General features: G+C 45.4%; 1 protein-coding gene and 1 long non-coding RNA gene across 2 annotated transcripts in view; both read right to left on the reverse strand.

The window, feature by feature from the left end:
* Positions 1-3761: 3761 nt before the first annotated feature.
* On the reverse strand, positions 3762-7085 carry LOC137664130 (uncharacterized). Its single transcript, XR_011048250.1, has 3 exons — positions 6289-7085; positions 5303-5958; positions 3762-4828 (listed from the first exon to the last, which is right to left on the reverse strand). It is a non-coding gene; the product is annotated as an uncharacterized lncRNA (long non-coding RNA).
* A 1157-nt stretch (positions 7086-8242) lies between these two features.
* PLBD1 (phospholipase B domain containing 1) overlaps positions 8243-21896 on the reverse strand; it is a 42349-nt gene continuing 28695 nt past the window's right edge. Inside the window, exons 7-11 of the mRNA XM_068401416.1 lie at positions 15863-16063; positions 15610-15750; positions 11335-11520; positions 10095-10201; positions 8243-8498 (exon numbers count right to left, since the gene is read on the reverse strand). Coding sequence (XP_068257517.1) covers positions 8331-8498; positions 10095-10201; positions 11335-11520; positions 15610-15750; positions 15863-16063 — 803 coding nt within the window. The 3' untranslated portion in view covers positions 8243-8330. The remainder of the gene's footprint in view (positions 8499-10094; positions 10202-11334; positions 11521-15609; positions 15751-15862; positions 16064-21896) is intronic.

Genomic DNA, 21896 nt, shown 5'->3' on the forward strand with positions numbered 1-21896 from the left:
TCAGTACAATGAGGTATTATAGTTTGAAAGTGAAAATAAACATTAGAATACAACCTGGAACTTATGCTGCTCATTTAATTGTGATTCCAGCCCAGACTATACATGAGCTTTTCTATAGTTTGTGCTTGCTTTTAGGTCACAATTGTTCTTAGCTTTGTCTTGCTTGGGATAGGTGGGGGGTGAGAGTCCTGTGTCAGATTTTTTTCTTTCCTCCCATGGAGGTATTATTAGGGGTGGTCTGGCATTGCGTTTGGAGGTTTTGTGGGCTTTATGTTTAGAGAAAGAAGACTCATTTTTATTTACTAAAAAAAGATGTAGTTCTCAACTGAACTGATTGTAAAAACTGGCTTCTGGCTTAATGGATCCATTTCTGCTATGCATGGCAGAGTGCAGCTGATTTTTTGTGAATAGATTAAATAAGCTAGCTACCATTTGTTGACTGAAGCCATCACAGCTGTGGGGTGAAAGCTGACTTCTCTTTTGTTTCATCCCAGCAGAGCTGTTAAAGGTCCAGTTTCAGGATCTTAAGCAAGTAGCAGTGGTAAGGTATGTGATAAGGCATGGCTTGACTTTCAAATGCCTAGCTGGGTTTGGAGACTTTCAAGGTAGCTGGTCCTTAAATCACTGACAGACAAAGAGAGAACTACGCCATGTCTGCAAAATCATTTTCATGGTGGATCAGATCTTTGCAGTGAGTATTCACCCCTCACGCTAACAAACAGGCGTATTGCTTCATTCCTTAACTCATGGCACATTTCCCTGTGTTGTGGGGTGGCTGGTTATTTTATTATCCTTTATCTCTCAGAAACAACAGACTACTGAGAAATTAAATTTCTGCTAGCAACAAACATTCAGAAATAATTGATTTCATTTAACAGACTTTATTTGAAAATGTTACCAAAATATCTGGCAACATTCAGTACAGGTCTGCTAACACTGTGCTTCTAGACTGGGCTCTTCATGGAAGTGTTAGTTGCTGGAGGCTTCCAATAATCCACTTTTAAATGTGCTAAAAATCTCTATGGCTTTTAAGTGGAAGGGTTGGTTTTAGTTCCTTCTCTGTGCTTCATGCAAGGTTTTCCATCTTATTTTCAGTAGCCTAGTATAAAGTTGTTCCTGATTTAGTGTTTTGCTGTTGCCACTGAGTACACAATACTCCAGCAGTACCACCTTGGATCTACTTCCCTGTGTTTTAGCAAATGCAGCACTGACTCTGCAGCTGTGCTTTCCATGCTCATTTACTTTCTGGTTTGTTTTAGGTTTGGTTTGTTTTCTCTGTGTGATACAAGGACATCTGGATGTCCAGGTTGAAAGTAATTTGAGTTAGTTCAGTTTCTGGTTGGAGAGGAGCCCTGCTGTGGAGTGCTGATGGCAACACGCCGTTCCTTTCCACTGCATTCCTCCTAGTTACAGCTTCACTGGCCTCCTTTATTCCAGTATATGTCTAAAAAAGCTTTATTGGATTCAAATAACTAAACCCTAGGAAGGGGGCAGACTGCAAGTACAGCATCCATACTGCATCTACAGTGGCAGCGTCAGAAAACATGAGGGTGCAGAGGCAGGTTCCCCTCTGCCTGTATTTATTTCCATGCTCTGACCAGCTTCCCTAGGAGTAGCAGTTGGTCTTAAAGACTTTGCTGCTTCTAATTATTTGTGCTACCGTTGGCTGTGTTGGATCACTGAGCGCAAGCACTGAGACACACTCACCCACCCCAAGGTTTTTAGCACAAGGCTGGAAATGCCCACGGTGTCTTCCCTGTAGAAATAAGGGGTCTTACCCCGCTTCCTTTGAAAATAACAGCAAAATCCCTCATGCCTTCAGTGGGAGCACGATTGGGCCCAGTAATAGGATCTGAGCAGCATTTTGTACTGCAACAAGAATAGTCACTGCAGCCCTTCCTTTATGCTGTTTGTCTCAAATGTCCAATAAATCAGAACCTGTATTATATGTAGGGACAGGTCAAATCTGTTCCTGCTCCCCAAACAGCCATTCCCCAGTATTAGAATATTGCATACGCTGTACAAAATCAAGCTGTGATTGTGCCTTCTTATAAACTCTTGAGTATTTTCATTTAGTCAAAAATATCTATCCAGATTTTTTAAATAGAAGCTTGGTATATTAAATATATATTTTTGTAATTAGTTGGTTTGGGTAAGGGTGGGCATTGTATGAAAACACTGGAGGGAGAGCAATTCAAATGACACTGAGCCAGCCCTGCCACCAAAATTTGTATTCCCTTGCAACCAGCTTCTGAGGGGAGAAAAAAAAAGATAAGGATGGCTAAGAGAAAGTAAATGAATGAATTTTCATCCCTTCTAAGTACCTGTTACAATGCATCTCTCATTGTCATTACGCAGGCTGAGCATTCCTTTTTTCTGTTTTTTATATCTCTCTCTATATATATGCATACATACATACATACATATATATCTCTGAAGTGCTGTCTTAATTTAATGGGGTGTAGCTGTAAATAAGATAACTGGGTAGTAGCTGTTTGGGGAGTCCTGTTCAGCTTTAGTAATTTATTGGCCGTTGGGAGTCAAACGTGCAAAATCCTTTGTTAGGAAACTCAGAATCTGATTTCGTGTTTTGTTTTGCAGCTGGACTTGTAAATACAAAAAAAAATGTAGGACCGATTTAATGTCCAATTTGAACTGGGCAGTTGCAAGCTCTCCCCATTTTTGTATGTACTGTAGATCAGTGTGTGTGAGAGTGTGTGTTAACTGTTTTGTCCAACAAGCCTGAAATTTATACTTTGAAATAAACAACTGGGTTTTTAACACTTTGAGTCATCTGTGCTTAGTTCCAGACATCTCAGGAGACAATTCTTTCAGAAAGAGACCCATGTGTGCTCTTCCTCTTCAGAAGCGTTGCCGCCTTGCTCAAGTTAATGTTGAGCAGCAGTGGTTTGGGTCTAGGTTGATTATTCCCAGAAAGTCAGCTGCATGATGCTGCTCTCCAAGCTTTCTCATGGAAGCAAAAAAACAAAAGCAATGCTCTAACTTCTGGAAGGTCACCTTCCAGGCACTTCTGCAAAGCAAAGAGGAGCCATGTGTCCTGGACAGACAGCATCTAGTAACTTACACCCCAAAGTTGCCTCAGAGGGGGACAGGAATGGAAACCAGATTGCTGGTGCTACTCTTCTCTCCCTCCAAGGGGCTGGGTTTGACCACTGAAAAAAATGGTCATTCTTTTAGCAAGAGGCTTTGGGCAAAGTGCAGGAGATGACTTTGGTTTTTCACGGCACCCTTAAGCATTAGAGCCCTGAGCCTGCAGCAGCAGTCTCAGCACACCCCACTGGCCATGCTTCTCAGGTCAGGGGGCAAGCTCGTGTGCGCAGAACTAATTGCATCAGTCAAGGGTAATGAAATCAGGGGTAATAAAAAGGGTGTTTTATGGCAGGGATCGAGAAAGCCTCTGCCCCCCACCCAGCTGCTTCCCAAGGGTAGAAGCCAGGTACAGCACCATGAAATATGTTGTGCAACTCAGTTGAGAACCAATAAATGACCTTACTCAACAGCAGTATGGTAAAAGCTGCCTCTTAGACCCAGCTCTACTGCTGAATTATAGAGAACTCAAGTGCTGAACCATACTTCAAGGGCATGTAATTAATTTGTGATGGTAGTAATTAGTTTCCTGGCACTTACTAAAACCTGCTTCAAGCCACTGACCAAAAGATGATGGACTCTTGTGAAGTGATGCCTGAACACAATCACACTTGAAAGTCCCAAGTTTCTCAAAATGCCCATTTAAAATAAGAGTATACATACTGCACATAGTTTAGACCATTAGTTTTATCATAAAATATAGTGTAACCACTCTGCTTGAGCACTGTTGTAATTGCAGTTTGTGCTGGTATCAAGCGAAGTGAGTGAACATCCAGAGCGCTCCTTCTGCTTTGCTGCAAGAGCAGCTTTGCCATATGCTCGATGGTATGTCTGGAAGGAAGTGCTACCACCTCAGAGCAGGATGTACATGCGGCAAAGCGCACCTTGCTAGACCACGGGTGCTTTGACTATGTAACGTAAAAAAAATAAAAATTAAAAAAAAAAAAAAAGGAATCTGACCCAGCAGCACAGCACGAGGACATGGCCAAAGAAAGGTGGTTACTCCCTGGAGAGCACTGTACCAATTTGCCTAGACAGGCACTGGTTAGACCTTGCATGGGTGTCTCCTACTAGGAGGAAAGAGTGGGCTGTTGACAGATCTTGCCCCCTGCAAGAGCTGAGGCCAGGCAGGGTGTGACCAGTAGCACTCATGTGCTGAACGGGGAGGGGTGAGCAGGGGCAAGTTTGTTACTGGATTTCAGAAAATGGGGATGGTAAAGGAAGCGAAAGCTTGCAGTAGATGTCTTCCTGGGAGGATTCATTTCCTCTGTAGGCATTCTCTGTTGACTGAAGAGCAGGTTTCTTTTTATTATTGCAAGAGAGGTTTATCACAAGCACATCTCAGTTCCATCCTGCCCCCCAAATAAGTCCCTCTCCAGAGGACCTGAAGTTTAAAAGGCAGAAGCCCCAGGACTTGGAAAAACCTGGAAGAGCAGGGTGTGAAAGAGAAGGGGCAGCTTCTGTCACAAATCCTGTGCTTACAGCACACCTTCCCCTTTTTTTCCCCAGTGAAAGCTGCGGAGGGGAGTAAATTGCTGAAAGAGATCCTTTAACTTCATGCAGCAGCCTGAGAAGTAAGCTGTCAGTTCTCTTGGCCCTGGCTGTAGATCGGTGCAGCCCTCCTCAAAGCCTTCTCTTCTGGTCCCTGATGTTGCTGTGCTGGGAAGAGGAGCTGGACTCAGCTGCTGTGGTCATGGTTGGCAGATCAACCCAGGCTGGCCTGCTGACAAAGGAAGCACACAGGACAGCACAGTAAGAGGAATGCAGTGACCTTTAACAGCACAACATCAAAGGAAAAAAAAAAAAAAAAAATAGCACAGTCACGTGAGTTACAGTCCTAAGGGTCATAAGGTCCCATTGATGTACACATTTACTCATGGAAAAGAGCTCTTTTAAAAATAGAGCTCTGTTTTCCCACAACTCTGTGAGCACAAAGCAGCTCCTACTTCAGGGTAAGAAGGCTCAAGTGGGACAAGGCAGAGCTCCCATTTCCATGTGTATTTACAAATGGGCAGGTCACAGCTGCTGCCTCCCCTCCCTGCAGGGGGGAGCATCCACGTGTGCCCCAGATCATGACCACTGTCCAACACAGTAATCAATTGGCAATTTCCTGGTCCCTGGGGAACAACTTTTAAACAAAATGTTCCCATTAGTATTTTTATATAAGATTGGGTGAAAAAGCAGTAAATAGAACCTGCTTGTGTTGCCCAGGAGTGACAGTCAAGTAGCGAACAGCCATCCTCCAGCCACTCTGTGCTTCCAGTCTCCACAAGCAGCTGATTCTTGGTTCCCTGCTTGCTGTCAGCTCAGATCCCTGTGCTGCTCGTCATGGCCCAGCTTTATTCCTTCGTTTATGTGTGCGCCTTAATGCCTTTCAGAGCCTGTTCAATTTAATCCAATCTGTGGCAGTGGCTCTGTAGCTGCCAGTTGCCAGTACAGGAGTTTAAAACGTGTCCCTCAAAGCAGCGATCAGCAGCAAACACCTGAGGGCTACACAAAAAAAGTGCTTTGTTCATATTTGGTGCTTATCCAAAAAGCATCGAGCTTGCTGCCCTGTAAGGCTGGAGCTGCAATCAGAGCATCCCAGTGAGAGCTCAAACAGCTGACAACCAGGCCGAAGGTGAACCAGCCTTGATGACAGACCAGCAGGAACAACAGACAGGCTGTCCCAGGCTCCACATGAAAAACACAAGGTAAGTAGCATGTGGTGGTAGAGTTTCCTCGCACTTCAGAGCTGCCAGGGCCCAACACAGAGGTGGGGCTGTTTGTTTTATTATCTCTGCTGTTCATGCACGGGGGAACAGTACAAGTCCCTGGTGTGTCACAGATGGAGTGAGATACACTTCACTCCTATAAAAGAAGCAACAATATATTGATATAAAACAGTGAGTTAATGAAGTTCAATAGTAAACATGACAGTGGTTTAACAAGATTTGATGGCAAGGTACACTTGATTATTTACTGCATAGAGGACAGGGTTAGACAAACTGTCAGGGAGATCCTCCTCTTGAGTCATGAGGTTCAGAAAGGACCCCCTTGTTTTCTAAACTCCTTCTCAGACGAGTCCAGCTGGGGCTGGATCCAATCGTAGTCCCAGATTTGGTCAACAGTTTATACCTAAAGGACTATCTATGTGCAATCAATCCCGAAAGTTTCAGCACTTATTTCCAATTCACTTACCAAGTATCTGACACAATAAGGATTCTCTCAGCCTTGAGGAGTAACCTTGAGAGGCATCCCTACTCCAGGGGAAATCCTGGTGTGCAGCCTGCTGTCATTTCAGGAGAGCATGAGGGGCCCTGGGCTGTCTATAGAGTAACACAATTAGTCATATTTGCATACCAGCAAGACATCTGGGTCGCTATTCCCTTGGCTACCATGTTGCCATCCATCCCCTGAAGTCCAGCCTAAGCTGGATGCAGCCATGGTGGCTATGGCTTAAGCCAATGTGGGGCGCGGAGGGGCATTTAAGCACCAGGGGAGCACACCACCACAGGGTGCCCCACTGCCCTCCATTCAGCACAGCTGGCACAGGGCAGGGGTTGGTGGCTGGGATTGCAAAACCTTACATGGAGGTGGTCTATGCACACAGAGCACACAGGGGCAAGGACAAGCTACACAGGGGCTAAGGTCCCTGTAGTCCCAGCTGTGGGCAAGCAAGACACCTTCACTGACAGAGAACCTCAGGGGCAGGAATGAAGGGAGGGGGGGGTGCTGTGTTTAAAACTCTGGGGCTAGGGATGCTTCTTCCCCATCACCCCAGCAGAAAACACCAGTGCAGCACTGCCATCTCTTTTGGCTCCCAAGAGGCACCAAGTGACCATCACACTCATCCCCCTCTAGTACAGGCACCAAGTGTACACTTAAACCAGTGTGGCTGGGTACCACGGCTGAATAATTTTGCTCAGTGGATTTTGCCCAATGAAGAGCTGTATTGAAGAGCAAAACGCAGCTCTGTGGAGAATACTTCAGCCATTAGTCCTTTTGCAGTGTTCTCCCACCCCTGTATCCCACCTGCTCCTCCTACCCCTGCACCTGGCACAGCAGCTCTCTCCAGCATCTCGCACTTACCTCCTTCTGCTCCAGCAAACAAATCACTTCAGTCCCTGCATGGATTTTTCATCCTCAGCAAAAGCCTTACTGTAACTTCTTCCCTTGGCAGAAATCAGCCCTACTGCTACAGCCAAATATTCAGGGTAGAACCTCACCCCTGCTGTAGTAACTCACTTCCTTCCGCAACACACCAGCTGAACTCCAGAGGCTTGATCAAAACCTCATGCTGCTCATTCTTCACCTTCATATTACAGGGCAGTGCTGTGCACTGTTTAGCTTGGACCATCAAGGCCATGAAGAAAGAGCTGTTTATTTTGTTTTACTTAATTACATGTACAACATATAGCACAAAGCAGCCCACTCTTCTGCGTAAACACAGGTAACCAAGAGTAATACGTGCAGCCCCAGCCCTCACAGCCATCTCAGTGCCACATTCCACTTCCACCACTGAGGGAGTGGGCAAAGACATCGCTGATGTCTTTGCAACTGCATGGGCTGATCAGCACAAGATCCAGTGCACAGACACACACACACAAGAGTTCTTTCCCTGTGGCTACACTGCAGCCTGGGGCAGGGGGGGAGTGTGTTTCCAAAACCATCAGGCTGCTTTTGGAAATCACCAGGCATGTCCCTTCCCTACCTTTTGCAGCCTGACCAGCGTATGCTGCTTTGGTGAGCCAAAGGAAATATTGCAAATGCCAGCAAAAGCCGTGCCCTGTAGACAACAGGCCCTGATCTGCCATGGAGAACACAGCCTTGACTCTCTCTGCTAGTGACATCCTGGATGAGAAGCAAGTTGCAGCACAGCTCACAAAAGGCAGACATCAGGCCAGCACTGAGATAAGGCCACCAGGGCCCAAAGCAGCTACCTGGCTTAGCCCAGCCCTGAAGGCAGGTCCCATGTTGCTACCAGAGATGGATCACTCTCACTGATTGCATTGCGGTTCACTCCTGCTCTGGGAACAGCTGTGATGGTGGCTCAGATCATGGAAAAGCAGTACCACATCTACTTCCCACCAACCCCAGGCAGAGGAACGAAGTGCCTAGTAGGCAGGACAGGGGAAAGCAGGTAAGGCACAGGGACATGGACATCCAGGTCAATTTATTACACACAGGAATGAAAATTTGTATTTAAAAAAAAAATCCGTTTGGGAATATTGCTGCTGCTTTTACAGGATAGGCCTCATGGTGACGAAATGAAAGTTGTATGATTCTGGCAGGCCCTGGTGTCGTGTGTGGTTAAACTGTCGCCAGGTGAAGACAGGGAGACCGCCCTGTACTGGGGGGCCATTGATTGCAGTGGCTGTGAATGCTGAAGCCAGGCGGAAATCCGAGACCTGCAATAAAGGACAGGAGTTGAGGGCAAAAGGGCTGCGTGGTGTTTGACATGCACCTGTCCTACAGAGCAAAGAACAGCTCTGGGAGATCTGATAACAATAAGGTAAAGAAAGTGAGCAAGGGGAAATGCATGCTGGTCCGGCAGCATTCCTCCCCTGCACAGAGGCACCTTCAGCCACAGAACAGCCAGCACTGAAGGGCAGTAGCCAAGCCCAAGCCCACACTGCCCTCCAGCCCTTGTGCTATCCAGGGGGAGGGAGGCAGCACATCTGCCTTCAGGACAATCCTCCCTTCATTTGGGTGTCACCAAAAGAGCTGGAGCTGCAGCAGGCAGCCTAGAGGGTCTGACCTAAGCTCTGCTGAGTGTTAAGCACTTGGGCTGTTAAGTCCTGGGGCAGTGTTAGGGTAATTCAGGAAAGGACAAAGGCAGCACAGAGTTAGTATTGCTGCCCCGACTCTGCCCTGTTCCTTCCTTATCTCCCAAGAGGTCTCCAGCCTGCTCCATCTTCCCAAACTCAAGAGACACTAAAATTGCCTCTAGGGTTTGTAACTGCCAGGTTTTGCCTCTGCTCTGGGCTATTTCTGTCCATGCCCCTCTTAGGTCCCCCATCTTCCCCCAGCCCAGCCCATTCCCCTTGCCTGACTGTGCTGGCAAAGGCACCACAACCAGTGTGCACTGACCCACTCCCTTACCAAACACCCTCTACCCAGCAATTTTCTACATTCATCTCGTAATAACCAGTTCTGGGAGCTCCTACTGGCCACTACACACCAGGCAGCTGGCCTGGGGTTGTGCAAGCTGACTGGGCACACAGCACTGGCAAGGCCAAAACAGCCTCCACAGGGCCCATCCTAGTAACCAAACTCATAATCCAGAAACGCAGGAGGCTGGACCCTACAGGTTAAAACACCGTACAACTTCCCAGCACACCAGGGCTGGACAGCTGCTTACTCAGGGATTGCCCCACAGTGAAAATACTGTACCAGCTGCCTAGAAAAACTGCCGATTTCTCCAGAACAGTGGGTCTAAGGATTTTCCCATATCCCCCCAGAAAGCAAAGTGATGTTTACCAAACCTTGCTCAGAGCAGTTTTACAGATAGGTGGAGCCCTGGAGCAGGGTGACTCACTAGAGAGCCAGGCTTTTGTAAAGGTAAAGCTAAAATGAGGCTGAAAAGACATTCCTGTGGGCTCTGCGGAGGCACCCACACAGTCCCCATGATCAGGAGGCTGAGGCTGTACAACAGTCACCTTCCTGAGTGATGTGAAGACTCACTGCAGCCTTCTCTTAGGCTCCTCCTGCTGCAAGGCTTTGGGGTTTAACCCCTAAACACCACAAGTTCCCATGGACATAATTCTTTTGCACACCTCCCCCTGTATCCTCTGCCCCTGCGCCAGGACTGGTGTCAGGGACAGGAGAGGGGACTCTGCACAGAATTACCATCTCAGGATCTGCCCAAGCACTGGGACAGCATGAAAAGAGGGGACAGGCCTGACCATGCCTGCCCTAGTGCAGGGAAACATGGTACAGGTCTGACAGGGGCACAAACAGGCTGCAGCAAACATTCAGCAGATACTGAAATTGAGGTAATTTACCTTGGAGTCATAGCAGCCTGCAGGCACTGGAAAAGAAGGATTCAGGTCTTCCCGGCAGCAGATGGTGTTGCAAGGATTGTGTTTGGCATAAGGATCCCGCTGGTAGTCTGCAGAGAAATGTCATGGGGAGGGAAGGAAGGAAGAAAAGAAAACAAGTTAGTCCCCTCACAAAAAGCTGATGCAAAGTGCCCAAGCCATTAAAAGCCAAGTAAGCACGCTGGCAGAAACACAGGTCTATCACATTGCTCTCAGGCTCTTCCCCAGGTACCAGACAGATGTCAGTGCTCGAGACAGGACATTAAGTAGACAAGCTCCTAATGCAAGTCCATACAGCTGTTTCTGCATCCCAGGGGTACCACTGCCAACTGCTAACCACAAACGTCTGCAACTCCACATGACAAAAGCTTGCAGGAACTTTTTTCAGGAGAGAAAAGCAGAAGAGAAAGGGAAGAGAGAGGAAGGGAAGGGGAAAGTGCAGCAGTGAGAGCCTTTGGTTTCCTGTTCTGGACTAAAATAAGTGGCAAGAAACAAAGCCTTTGAACACCCACTCTAGTAGCTGCAAGCTAGGAGGGGAAGGTGGACAAGCCTCAACGTCTATGAGTGTCCTGCTACTCACAGCCCAAACAGTAGCAACACCCCGCCCTGGGAGAGGCCTCCTAAGCCCAGTAATCAGTGTGCTCCCTATAATTGGGAAAAAAAATATAGCATCTAAAGCTATCTGTACTTAGAGATGGACTTAGCCAGAAGTTAATTAAGCTGGTTTTAATACAGTTAAGGAGAATCCTGTTAGGGAAAAGCAGAGCATCGCATTACATAGCAAAGATCATTTGCTTGAACAGGGGAAAAAGGCCTTAAGTTTTACACTAAATTCTCTGGTCTGATCTGACCTAACTGTTGCTTAGGATTTAAGGCTTTCAAGACTGACAGGCTGTAGATGTATAAGGTAACAGCACTCCAGAGAGTCTCTTGAAGTGTCAAGAGCTCTCTGGACGGGTCAAAGAGCAAGCCCAAGGGCCCTTGTTCTAAAAGGAACCCAGTCTTGTTTCTGTTAGAGTAATTCAAGCCTGGTTTCCTACCTCAACAGTAAGCTTGTGTTATCTTTTTGCTCTGTGTGTATCCTGCACCCAGGGTACTATAACTCTGATCTGTATGTGAGGCTGCAGCTTGTCACTATAATCCAAGAAATAAAAGTAACACTGCTTTATTAAGATCAGCTCCACAGTACATAAACACATCTTACTGTTGTATCTCATGATGTACTTCATGCTTTCCAAGTTGGTCACCTTGCCCTGGTCTCGACGGAAGATTTTTGCTCTTGGAGCAAGCTCATAAGAGAAATCCATGCCATACTTCTCAACGTATGCCGCATACCCACTGAGATTGTAAATCTTTTCATGGAAAGGGATATTGTATGAAGGCCAGTAACCTGCCAGAGACAAAACCCAATCAGTTAATCACTTAGAAAAGCTGAACGCTTGTGGGTATACTAAAGAAGAAAAACAAACCATTTCCCATGCTGCATTGCCTTAACAGCATGTCGAGGAATAACACACCAAACTGGTTGGAACACAAGAAAATAATGCAATAGTCACTGGCATGACCAGGGTTGACTCCCAGCATAACACCACTGGAGACTGTACCCAGGCAACCTGCCCCCAGACTTCCACCCTGAGGACTCATCCTGCAAAACAGCTGAGATCAGACTTGGAAGAGTCTGAGCTGAACACACAGAGCAGCCACAGCCCTCCTGTGTGAGAGGTTTCCCTGCTCAGCCTCAGAGGAGCGTAACATCATTTACCTCCACCAAACTTCCCAGCAAGAGGCTTGAAGTCCATCCCTTTTTCTCCTCCTTCCCATCGCATGTCCCCCATGAGATGTTGGGGACAGGCAGACACACACAAACACACATGGACCACAGAGCTACTAGGGGCGAACAGGGGGCAGGCCAGCAAAGAACACACACACACTTTGTGCAGTGGTGGTTGGAAAGTTGTGGTTGCACACAGTGATAAGGAAGGATGGGGGGACAGCTGCATGTTTGCCAGTTCTGCCTTTGAGGGTTAAGAAGGGACTGAGCAGCAGAGCAGAGCCCTGCCCTAACTTTTCCAAGAGCAAGAGTGAATCCTGCAGTTTTGTTAGCTCTAAAGAGCAGGCTTACCAGCCGGAACTCCAGAGAGAGTTTTAGGCAGGTGACACACAACTGCCTGAAACAAGGCTAGTCTAGAAAGCAGAAAAGCTTGTAAAAAGCTAGGAGACCATCCACGTCAGGATCTGGGTACAGCAAGTCCTGGAAGAAATAAAAATAGATACCTATACCGTAACATTTAATTTTTTTAAATTTTTTTTTGCAAGTCAGGCACTAAGGAGTGTTTAGGCAGCAAGTATATAACAAGAGGTCGTCCCAAGAGCAGCACACTTTCAGTTTCTCTCCAAAGCACTAGCGTTCCTGTTGTCAATGGGGAATGTTGCTTCTCAAATCACACACACCAAGATTTGGCTTAGAGACTTACTATTGAGATACTCATAAATGCAGCGCTCCGTGCATTAACATCAGCTCAGCACGATGTGAGGAGTCTGGCTATAAGATGCTCAAGAAAATCAACTGGGACTCACTGGGAGCGATACACACAGATACAAACCAAACTTCCCGAAGGACAGATAGGCAGACAGCGTAAGCATTGAAACGCTGCCTGAGCGGAGGCCTTACCAGCTTGGGTCCTGCTTTGCATGCAGCAGAGATGGGAATACCCCATCTGCTGGCATTTGCTTACATGACCTAAAGCCTACCTGAAGGAAACAGGTTGTGTACGTGTTGTGGTATAACACAGGCATCCTCCAGAAATGAGCATACTTGCCAACTTGCCAGCTTCTATTGACACAGGCTGGAGGATACGGATACATCAGCTTCCAAACCAGTAGGGTTTAGTTATGATTCAAAACAGTGCTACTACCTCACATGAATGTAGTGCATACAGATGACCTCCTCCTCCCACTTGGAAAAGCTTTTTGTTTAAATTGCTAAGACAGAGGAAGCTATTTGAAGTTCTTCTCTAGAAAGAGCTCTTCCGTATCTCAGGCAGGCAGTGCAGCACCCAACCTAAGGCAGGCTTTACCCAAGGGCTGCTATAAGCCAGTGAAACCTGCCTGTTAGGCCTAGCAGGGTGAATAGTAACAAAAAAAGTCAGGCATGGTGTAAGATTGAAAGGGGGGTGAGGAGGACAACATGAAGGCAGCAAAAACTCTTTGAAACAAAATGCTTTCCTCCTCTGCCCGTTAGAGGAAGAGATCTCAGCAATACTGAGAGGTAGAGCAATGAGAAGATATGGTGGAAGAGACTGAGATCCCAGATTCTGATCTAATGTGATGCTTTTGATGCTGAAACAGATGCATTACTCATCATCAGGAAACATGAACTGCAGCCCACTCCTGTGCCCTATCCATATACTGGAGACAGTATTGCGCTCTCCCACCTCCTCTAAAGGATTCCTGAGTTTTCATTGTCAACACACGGAAAGCACCTTGACATCTTTGCCTGGAAAGGGCAACGAAAGAGATTCCTGGTTTTTTAGAACTCGCCTGCACTGGCCTACGAAACAAACCAACAGAAGACAAAAAAAACTTTCCATTTTCAAACCCATATAAAAAAATGCTTCCTTTTTCCTCAGATACAGAGCTTACTACAGCGATGCCTGCCCTTGGTCACCTGAGAACTCAGTTCTCATTCTGTTGTTTCTAGGTTTATGCTTGAAAGAGACTTAAAAAGCCCGTGCTGGTACAAACTCACTCTGACCAGGCCAGTGTGCCAAAAGTGCATTGTCTTTGGATACCAGCTACAAGGCAATTATGGAGTGTAACAGGGTCCGCTACTCTACAAACACTTTAAGCCAGCGCTGCTCCTCTTGAGAGAGGGAAAACTTCCTTCACCTGGGCTGCTCTGAGCACCAGGGAACAGGGCAGGGGTCTCCATGGCATTTGTCTGGTGTCCTGTGTGGCATGAAGGCATCTAAATCTGCTGCTTACAGGAGCAGGGCTGGCTTACAGCAGCTGAGGTCTCTAAGGCAGCACTTCTGCAGTGCTTCGCCCACCCTAAGCACTGAGGGCTGCCCTTCTAATGTTTAAACTATCAGAGACTGACTGCAGCATTATCCAATACACACAAGGTATATTTAGGTACCTGGGAAAAGCCATACCACAAATGCAAAATAATATGTAACTTCTAATACCTGCTGCCACCTTCCAGAACAGAGCAGCCACAGATCTCCTAGGAGGAAATAAGTGGTCACTGTGTGCTCAAACCCAGGGGTTGGGCTTAGTCTTACAGGGAATCCCACACAGCAGCTCTTGAGTCACTGCTGAAAAGGAACTTGGGGAGCCCTCTAAGCCTGGCCTCCCTGCCCAGACGCAGCACTGCTATGACACGGTTGCATTGCTTCAAGTGCCCGAGCTAGAGAAGTCTTCATTAGCTTTTTTTCATCTGCACCACAATCTACAACACAGCACAGAGGAGCCCGACACATTTCACCACCTGAGGTACCCACAAACATTGGGAGATAAGGTGCAATAGCCTACTTTCGTATCTTCAACAGATACAGGAGCCAGAGAAGCATAAAGGAGAGACATGGGACTTTTCCAAATTATCAGTAAGAAACATCTCATAAAGCCATACTGACATTGTGGCAATGCCTAAACTTTCCAAGGAGCCAGACACAAGGATAAATTCCAAAGGGAAGCAACCTCAGCTGCTAATATAAACGCATTTCCAGTCATCTTGATGATGAAGACCAATTCATCAATTCACCTCCTGAGCATGTGATTAGAGGAGGGAACTCAAAGCACCAGACATACACTTAAATTTGTGGAATGAGCTCAAGCTTTTGGATGCTGACATAAAGTATCTAGAGAACACTTGTGAATGAAACCTGACAGTGGGTGTTTCGCTTCACCTATATTTCTGTTTGCTTGTTTTCCATCAACATGTTGCTAGCCTTGCTGGAGGATTAAGGAATCTCTTAAACAGCAAATATTTATCTGATAACAAAGCTCCAGAAAAGTTCAGGAGCTGAATCTACCAGAGAACTGCTCTTGTATTTAAAAGCTCATCTCCTTGTAGGGTGACCCACTCACCACACATTTCAAGTAGCCCACAGCATCACAGTTATTTAGTACTGCCTCAAATAGACCTTACCTTTTTCCTCATCAGTCTCTAAGGGCAAAATAATACCAGAAAAAGAAAGCAAAAAAAAGAAAAAGAAAGGAGGTAAAGTCTATTTTTTCCTCCCATGCTTTTAAGAAACACAGATGCTCACCACATTTCTGCCACAGCATACAGGAGAAACGAATACATTATAGACCTGGCATATGATCCCATAGGAGAGGGATGCTCACACAAAACTTTCTAACTTGAAACTCAGCACTAGTGTTCAATAAACCCTTTCCAGGTACAAAGCACGATTCTCCATCAGCTGGCACAAAGAGATGGCTTTTGTAAGCCAGTAACTACTATAGGAGCTATTACCTTTCCGGAGAATATTTGTTTGATCAGAATACTCCACAAGGGTTGGGATCTGCTCAACAACGTACAATGCACCTTCATCGAGCCTCTTCTGCAGCTTGACCTTCTTCAGGTCCAGCACCATGTACTGGTTGTTGTAGGTCCCTAGGTATGAGAGCAAAGAGAGAGTTACATGTCCTGCCTGGGAAAGGAAAAGGGTACAAGAGGGAGAGAGAACACATCCTTTTTTCTAAGATTCATATGAAAGTGCACTTACCAGAGTTGCACTTCGAGAAGGTTTCTGCCCAAGTTTTGCCACCATCTGCCATCATGTTAGCAATGCGGACCCTCTGCCAAGCTAACAGGGATTCAGGCACCACTTGCTTAAGGAGGGTTTCATTGAACACACTGTTGGTAGTCTGCAACATTACCAAGCCACTGCCTAGTATGTAAAAGTCATCCAGGGACACCAAAAAGCCTTAAACAGCAACAATACAAAATTTGTTATCTTTGTGAACCTTTGATATACTTATAGAACAAAACAGAGACAAGCCAAGAGGATATGAATGAGTCAACATGTGTGTGTTTGAAATCAAACTGCACAAACATTAAAGATGAGGTTGTGACTTCTGCAAGTGCTTTAAGCCCACCTGTCAGCAGTTTCTCATTTGTCATGCTTTCAACACACAACCTAATTCTTTGTCTAGAGCATTTGATTCATGTTTGCATTCCAAGCTTGGAAGTTTCTCCTTCGTATGTCAAGCTATGTTGTATTCTTATGCTGAGGATTACATACTGTAAATGCCTAGTGAGTGTTTGTTTCTCACAAAGAAATTCCTTTTAAAAAAGACAACAAAGAAAACCAAAACATAAGTACAAACTCCATGAAGAGATTTTCATCAACCAGTTTCAGTTTTAGATTTTTATTCTGTAAGGACAACAGGTATTCCTTCAAATTAATCCCTTCTGGACTAAATCAAGCCAAGCACTAAAAATCTTCCTTCTAGTTTAATCTTTTCCAGTCTGACTATTCTTAAAAGCACCTCCAAGAAATGGGCACCTCTTAGATGACAAACCACATCCTGTATATGAGAGAAAATTTTCCCTTCTCCTCTTTCTGACATGTCATTTTTTTTTTTTTATGCCTATCAATCAGCCCTGCAAACTCAACACAGTGATGGATCTCTGGGCAGAATTCCCTTCCAGGTTACATGCCAAGAGAAGTACTAGGTCCAGTTGCAGATCCCACGCCACGAGGTAGCATACAGAGCTGCAAAGGTCAGCTATAATGCCATGGATAACATGGTGACTACTTACAAAGCAGAAATAACTTGACTTTGAGATTCCCCAGCAGATAACAGGGCTGCCAGGTTGGGGAAAAAAGGTTGTTAACTGAGCTCCTGATGGGGAAGTCATCCAGAACCTGGTCTCTTGATAATGAGTTTTTAATGGTACAGCTCTTTAGAGAGCATAAAATCCTAAAATGCTGCACAGCAGCATAATAGTTGAGTTCCACTACGAAATCTTCTACAGCAAGCTTTATTAATGCACTCTGCAAACAAACTAAGGTCAGCAGCCTATGACAGCCAGAAAGATGACTCAGCTCTGCCTATTCCTGGACTTTCATCAAAAGGCAAACATTACCTTTGCTTGAAGGGGGTCTAAGGGCTCCGTTTCAGCGAGATTTCTTTAAAGTCTCGAGTTCTCAAATAGAACAGATCCAGGAAAATATACTTTGTGGTCACCTGTTCTCTAAAAATATGTCAGTACAGAACAGGCAGAGCACCCTGGCAGCTTGTGGTTCTTAGTATTTTATTCTTGGAGACAGAAAGAGAGTGTCAATAAATTATGTACATCAACAGCAGAGTTCTCTCGCAAATAAGTAAGGACAACACTCTAAACCTGGCTCTGCCAGTCTATTTTATACAAAGACATGGGATACTCCAGCAATAAGCTGTTGTGTAACGAGTCAAGTGCTTGCCCAGAGACAAGAAATAAAATTGTTAAACTGTGATTCGAATTGAACGCCAATTCCCATGTGGATGCCAATGTCAAGTGCCGTACTTCAAAATAAACCAAATAGTTTTTTTTTCTTCTTTTTCAATCAACAGCTGAGATAAACCAGAAAAACTCAATTCAAAGCAAGTGTCAACATGAAAAATGATGCTGAATTAACTGAAGTTTGAACTCTAATTCAAATAAATTGCAAAGCTCAGCTAAGCTGAAAACAAGCGGGTTTCTTTCCAGGCCTTAGTATTTAACAAGTTTTATCCTGCAATGTTCTATAATACAGCGTGCCCTCCATGATACACCGTTACTGGCCTAATTATTCCAAGGCAACATATACCATTTTTGACTTAAGGCATAGGCACCCCTGAAACAAAGGGAAGTTAAATACATACAACAGGTTTACCCAGGGCAAAGACATCCACAAAAATAAAACCTGGGTGAAGCCTAGAGATATCAGCAGATATTTGATGCCCTCTTGTATCATTCTCGTCTTTTTAAGTATGTATGAGAATCTATTGTAATTGAAAATGCCCTTTATGCCAACTGTTATCTCACTGTATGGTTCACCTATTTTTTCTGTAAACCCATCTCCCGTTTTTATCAGCAACTCTCAATTGATTTTTTCTTTTTCTTTCCCCGCCCCTCCCCCCCCCTCCCTCCAATGAACCTGACTCTTCCTACATAGGAACAAGCAAAAGCACTTCCAGTTGCATCTTCTGGGTCTCAGCCCTTTAGATTCAGTTTCCAATCACCACTGGAAAACTGAAGTTTCCAGAGTCTGGTGTTTCATTCATCATGACAATATTAATCAGCCAAGCAAAGCAAAATATTTTTTGAAATCTGAGCCACAGTGTTCTCCCAAGAGTCAGCACACCAAGGAGTATGTGGGGGGTAACACATTCCTGGCAGCTATTGTTCCTAAAGAGGTAGGCTGCTGTTTTCTGAACCAGATGGCATCAGCTTTTTTGGTGCTTTAAAAAGTCATCGTGCTCATTCAAGTACAGAAAGAGGCAGTATTACCGTCTGGAAGTCAGAGACCCGAGGTCTAGCCGTCACCTCACAGGGATGAGAGTAGCTCCTTGCTGAGATGCTCAATGCTCTGGGCTATAAACACAACTGACAATGGGAAAGAAGATGTCTTCTCTGGATTAGCTTGCTTAATCCCATCAGCAGCTGCTTCTCATGCCAGGACTGAGTTCCCGCCAGCTGCCTGCCTTCCACTTGCAGACCTCTCCTGGGCACTAAGAAACAGCACATCCCACACTATAGTTCTGGCCTCTCATCTCCAAAGTGCATGAGACACCTTCCTTGGCTTCCCCTTGAGGTTTTAGACAGATGTTGGAGGGAGCAGGAAAGCAAGAAATGGTCTGGCAATACCTCATGAGCAAGCTGCTCCCTTGAATACAAGGGCTACTTCCCTTTCCATGTTTTGTTCCTCCGAGCTCTTGCTCACGCTGTGGGGAAGGATAGTGCTGCATTTTCTGATCCTGCACTAACACCAGATTACTTCAAAGCAAGGGACACATGTTACTTCTCTCTGCTGCCCCAGCAGCACACATATAGCCATCCATCAAGACAACTTGTGCCATCTTGTTCCCATGTCACAGCCTGTCTTAACTAAGCAAGATCTTTACAGCAGACCAGAGGAGCAAAGGTGGCAGCAAAGTTCTTCTCAACTGTTTCGCTTAAACAGCTAAAATCAGAGTAACATACTTACCAAGACTGTGGCTCAGCCCAGAGAAAGTAGGGCACTATGCAAACCAGAGTGCTTGGGTCCAAATGGTAGATTCCCTGTCCTAAACAGGGTTCAAAACTAACTGTTCAAGAAGAGGTCCATCCAAATGGATGGAAATCGTGGGAGTTGTAACCTCCCTGCTGTCCAAGGAAAACTGCAAATTTCATCAGTTAATTGGTCTCATTTCTTTGAGTGCCTCAATGGGGCACTGTAAAGCAGTGACTGCATAGCATGTCTTTGCGGGGGGCTTTCTCTCTGATTTACTAGAGATGTCCTGCAAAACATAGCACCTACCTAGTCTCTGTCATCGCATTTCTTAGCCCCCCAAACGAGCATAGCTTCACTCAACATTTGTGAGCAACTGTGACATGCCTATACAATTTAAGTTCTCTCTGCTTTCAACAGAAGAGAAAGCTAAGACTATAGCAGAGGTCAAGTGAGGATTAGGATTAGCATGGAAACAAACAGCAAGTGGCTAAATCACTCTGCAAAAGCAGGGATTACTACTACCGTTCATTTCCATTTAACTGTGCCTCTGCAGCGCTACTGTTGCTCTGAAAGGGACAGAGCAGCGAAGAGAGGACATGCTGCAACAGTGATGTTTCAAGTGTGCTGTCAGGAATGTGGGGAACTGCTGGGAAAGCAGGGATAGACTCTGCAATTCCTGCCTGTCCTCCTACCTGCTCAGTCACAGCAGAAGCAAGGAAGTGCAAGGCCCTCTAGCTATATCATAATGCACGCGCTGACATGCGTCATGGTTAGTGAATAGTCTTAGATCCTTTGAGTCACAACAAGTATTAATTTTTGCACTGTAGTAGCCTGTCTTTTGAAATTCAGTAAATAAACAAATCTGGACAATTTTACTCTGTGACCTCAGGAGAAATAGGGGAGTTGGCACATTCCTTCTGAGAATGACTCTTGAAACTTTTCTGACACAGCTTTTGAACAGCAGAAGAGTTTTACTTCATATCCAGTCTGCTGGATGACAGAAATTTTTTAATTACTCAGTTAGGTGTCACTGAAGGCCTGGAAGGACACCTGTCTTTTAATGCTCTTTGTTTCCCCCAAAAGTCAATACTTCTATGTACATTAGGATCACGTTACTATTCAGGGGAGCTTACTAGCTTGGTCTTTCTTACTGGATCTTAGTGTCTATCAGGACGGAGAATAAGAGTAGGAACTTGCATGCAGGGAAAAGTTAGTCGTCAAGTTGAGCCATGACCAGGACCTGCAGGTTCTGTGGTCAGATGCCCTGAAAATGTAAGGCTTCATCTCATCACAACATGGAGCAGAGGAATTTGGCAGTTCCCTCCTTCCTGCGTGATCATTACCAGGCCACTGCTTTAGAGCTTGCTCATCCCCTGGAAAACTGCAAGTTTGTGAACTACACCCACAGCTAATGCAATTTGCTGTAGTTACTGGATCATGCTTGTCTAGTGCTTGTGATAGCACCCTGTAATTAGGCAGCCAGTGAGTACACTTTGCATACCGCAGGTCGCTCAAACTTCACTGTAGCCATGGGAACTGTGTTTTGCAAGTTGTCACTGAGTTTTGTTGGTAGAAGTACACCTTACCACATCACTGTGTCCAAGTCTACCTGGCACAAGCAAGCTTTAAAATAAGCCATCTCTGCAGACCTCAACAGTGTCCAGGAAGCGCACTGGGATTTTATATGCTAGTGAACAGACCTCCACCATTTCAGCACAGTAGTAGCAGATTTTCAGGCATCCTCCCATACAGTGAGCTTTATTAGTCTCATCAAAACGGAAGACTTGTATTTCACTTTATATAAAGAATTCACAAAAGGAACAACCCCAAGACATCAGCATAGATACCCACTAAGAGTAATAAATGCTCTGCATGGCTGGTGCTGATCCCCAGTTTTGAATCTGCAGCACAGGGCAGCATGCAACAGTTGTGAAACAGAGCCACATTCTCCTGAAGGATAGTACTATCTTCAACAGTATTTCTGCTGAGAGATAAGAGATCCAAGATAAACTTCTGAACATTCAGGTGATGAACAGAGCTCAGACAGAAACCTTGGCTTTCTACCAGGTTACACAGGCTTGGCAAAATTCCTTGCAACAGGCAAGTGAAATTCCTCCAAGGGAATCAGAGATAACCCAAGCTCTTGAAAGGCTGTACACCTAACAGGCATTCGCCAGAATACCTCTAACTCCTTCCTCAAAGCAAATATCTCAGTTCTCAGAAAATGTTGCATTCCTGAGGGTTACTGAGGAGGGTCAGAACCCCACAGAAAAAGACTTGCTTTCAACATGAAATGAATGCAACTGCTTTGCAAAACAGTTTCCCAGTCACAGTCTCAGGCGTCCCTGCCATGAAGGACCCTTGCCTTTGTAGTAAGGCATGCACAGTAATTTAACAAAACACGTTTTGAAATCATCAACCAACAAAATTTCATCAGAATGAGACAGCCTCCTATAGCACATACTTCACTTTAAAAAGTTTATGAAGATTCTTGAGTGTTTGAGTATTTTTTAATTTTAAATTCCACCTTCAAAAACTTATGCAATGCTAGCTCACTCTTATTAGAGTCTTACATTTC

Source organism: Nyctibius grandis, chromosome 5 (genome assembly GCF_013368605.1).
Source record: "Nyctibius grandis isolate bNycGra1 chromosome 5, bNycGra1.pri, whole genome shotgun sequence".
NCBI lineage: Eukaryota > Metazoa > Chordata > Aves > Nyctibiiformes > Nyctibiidae > Nyctibius > Nyctibius grandis.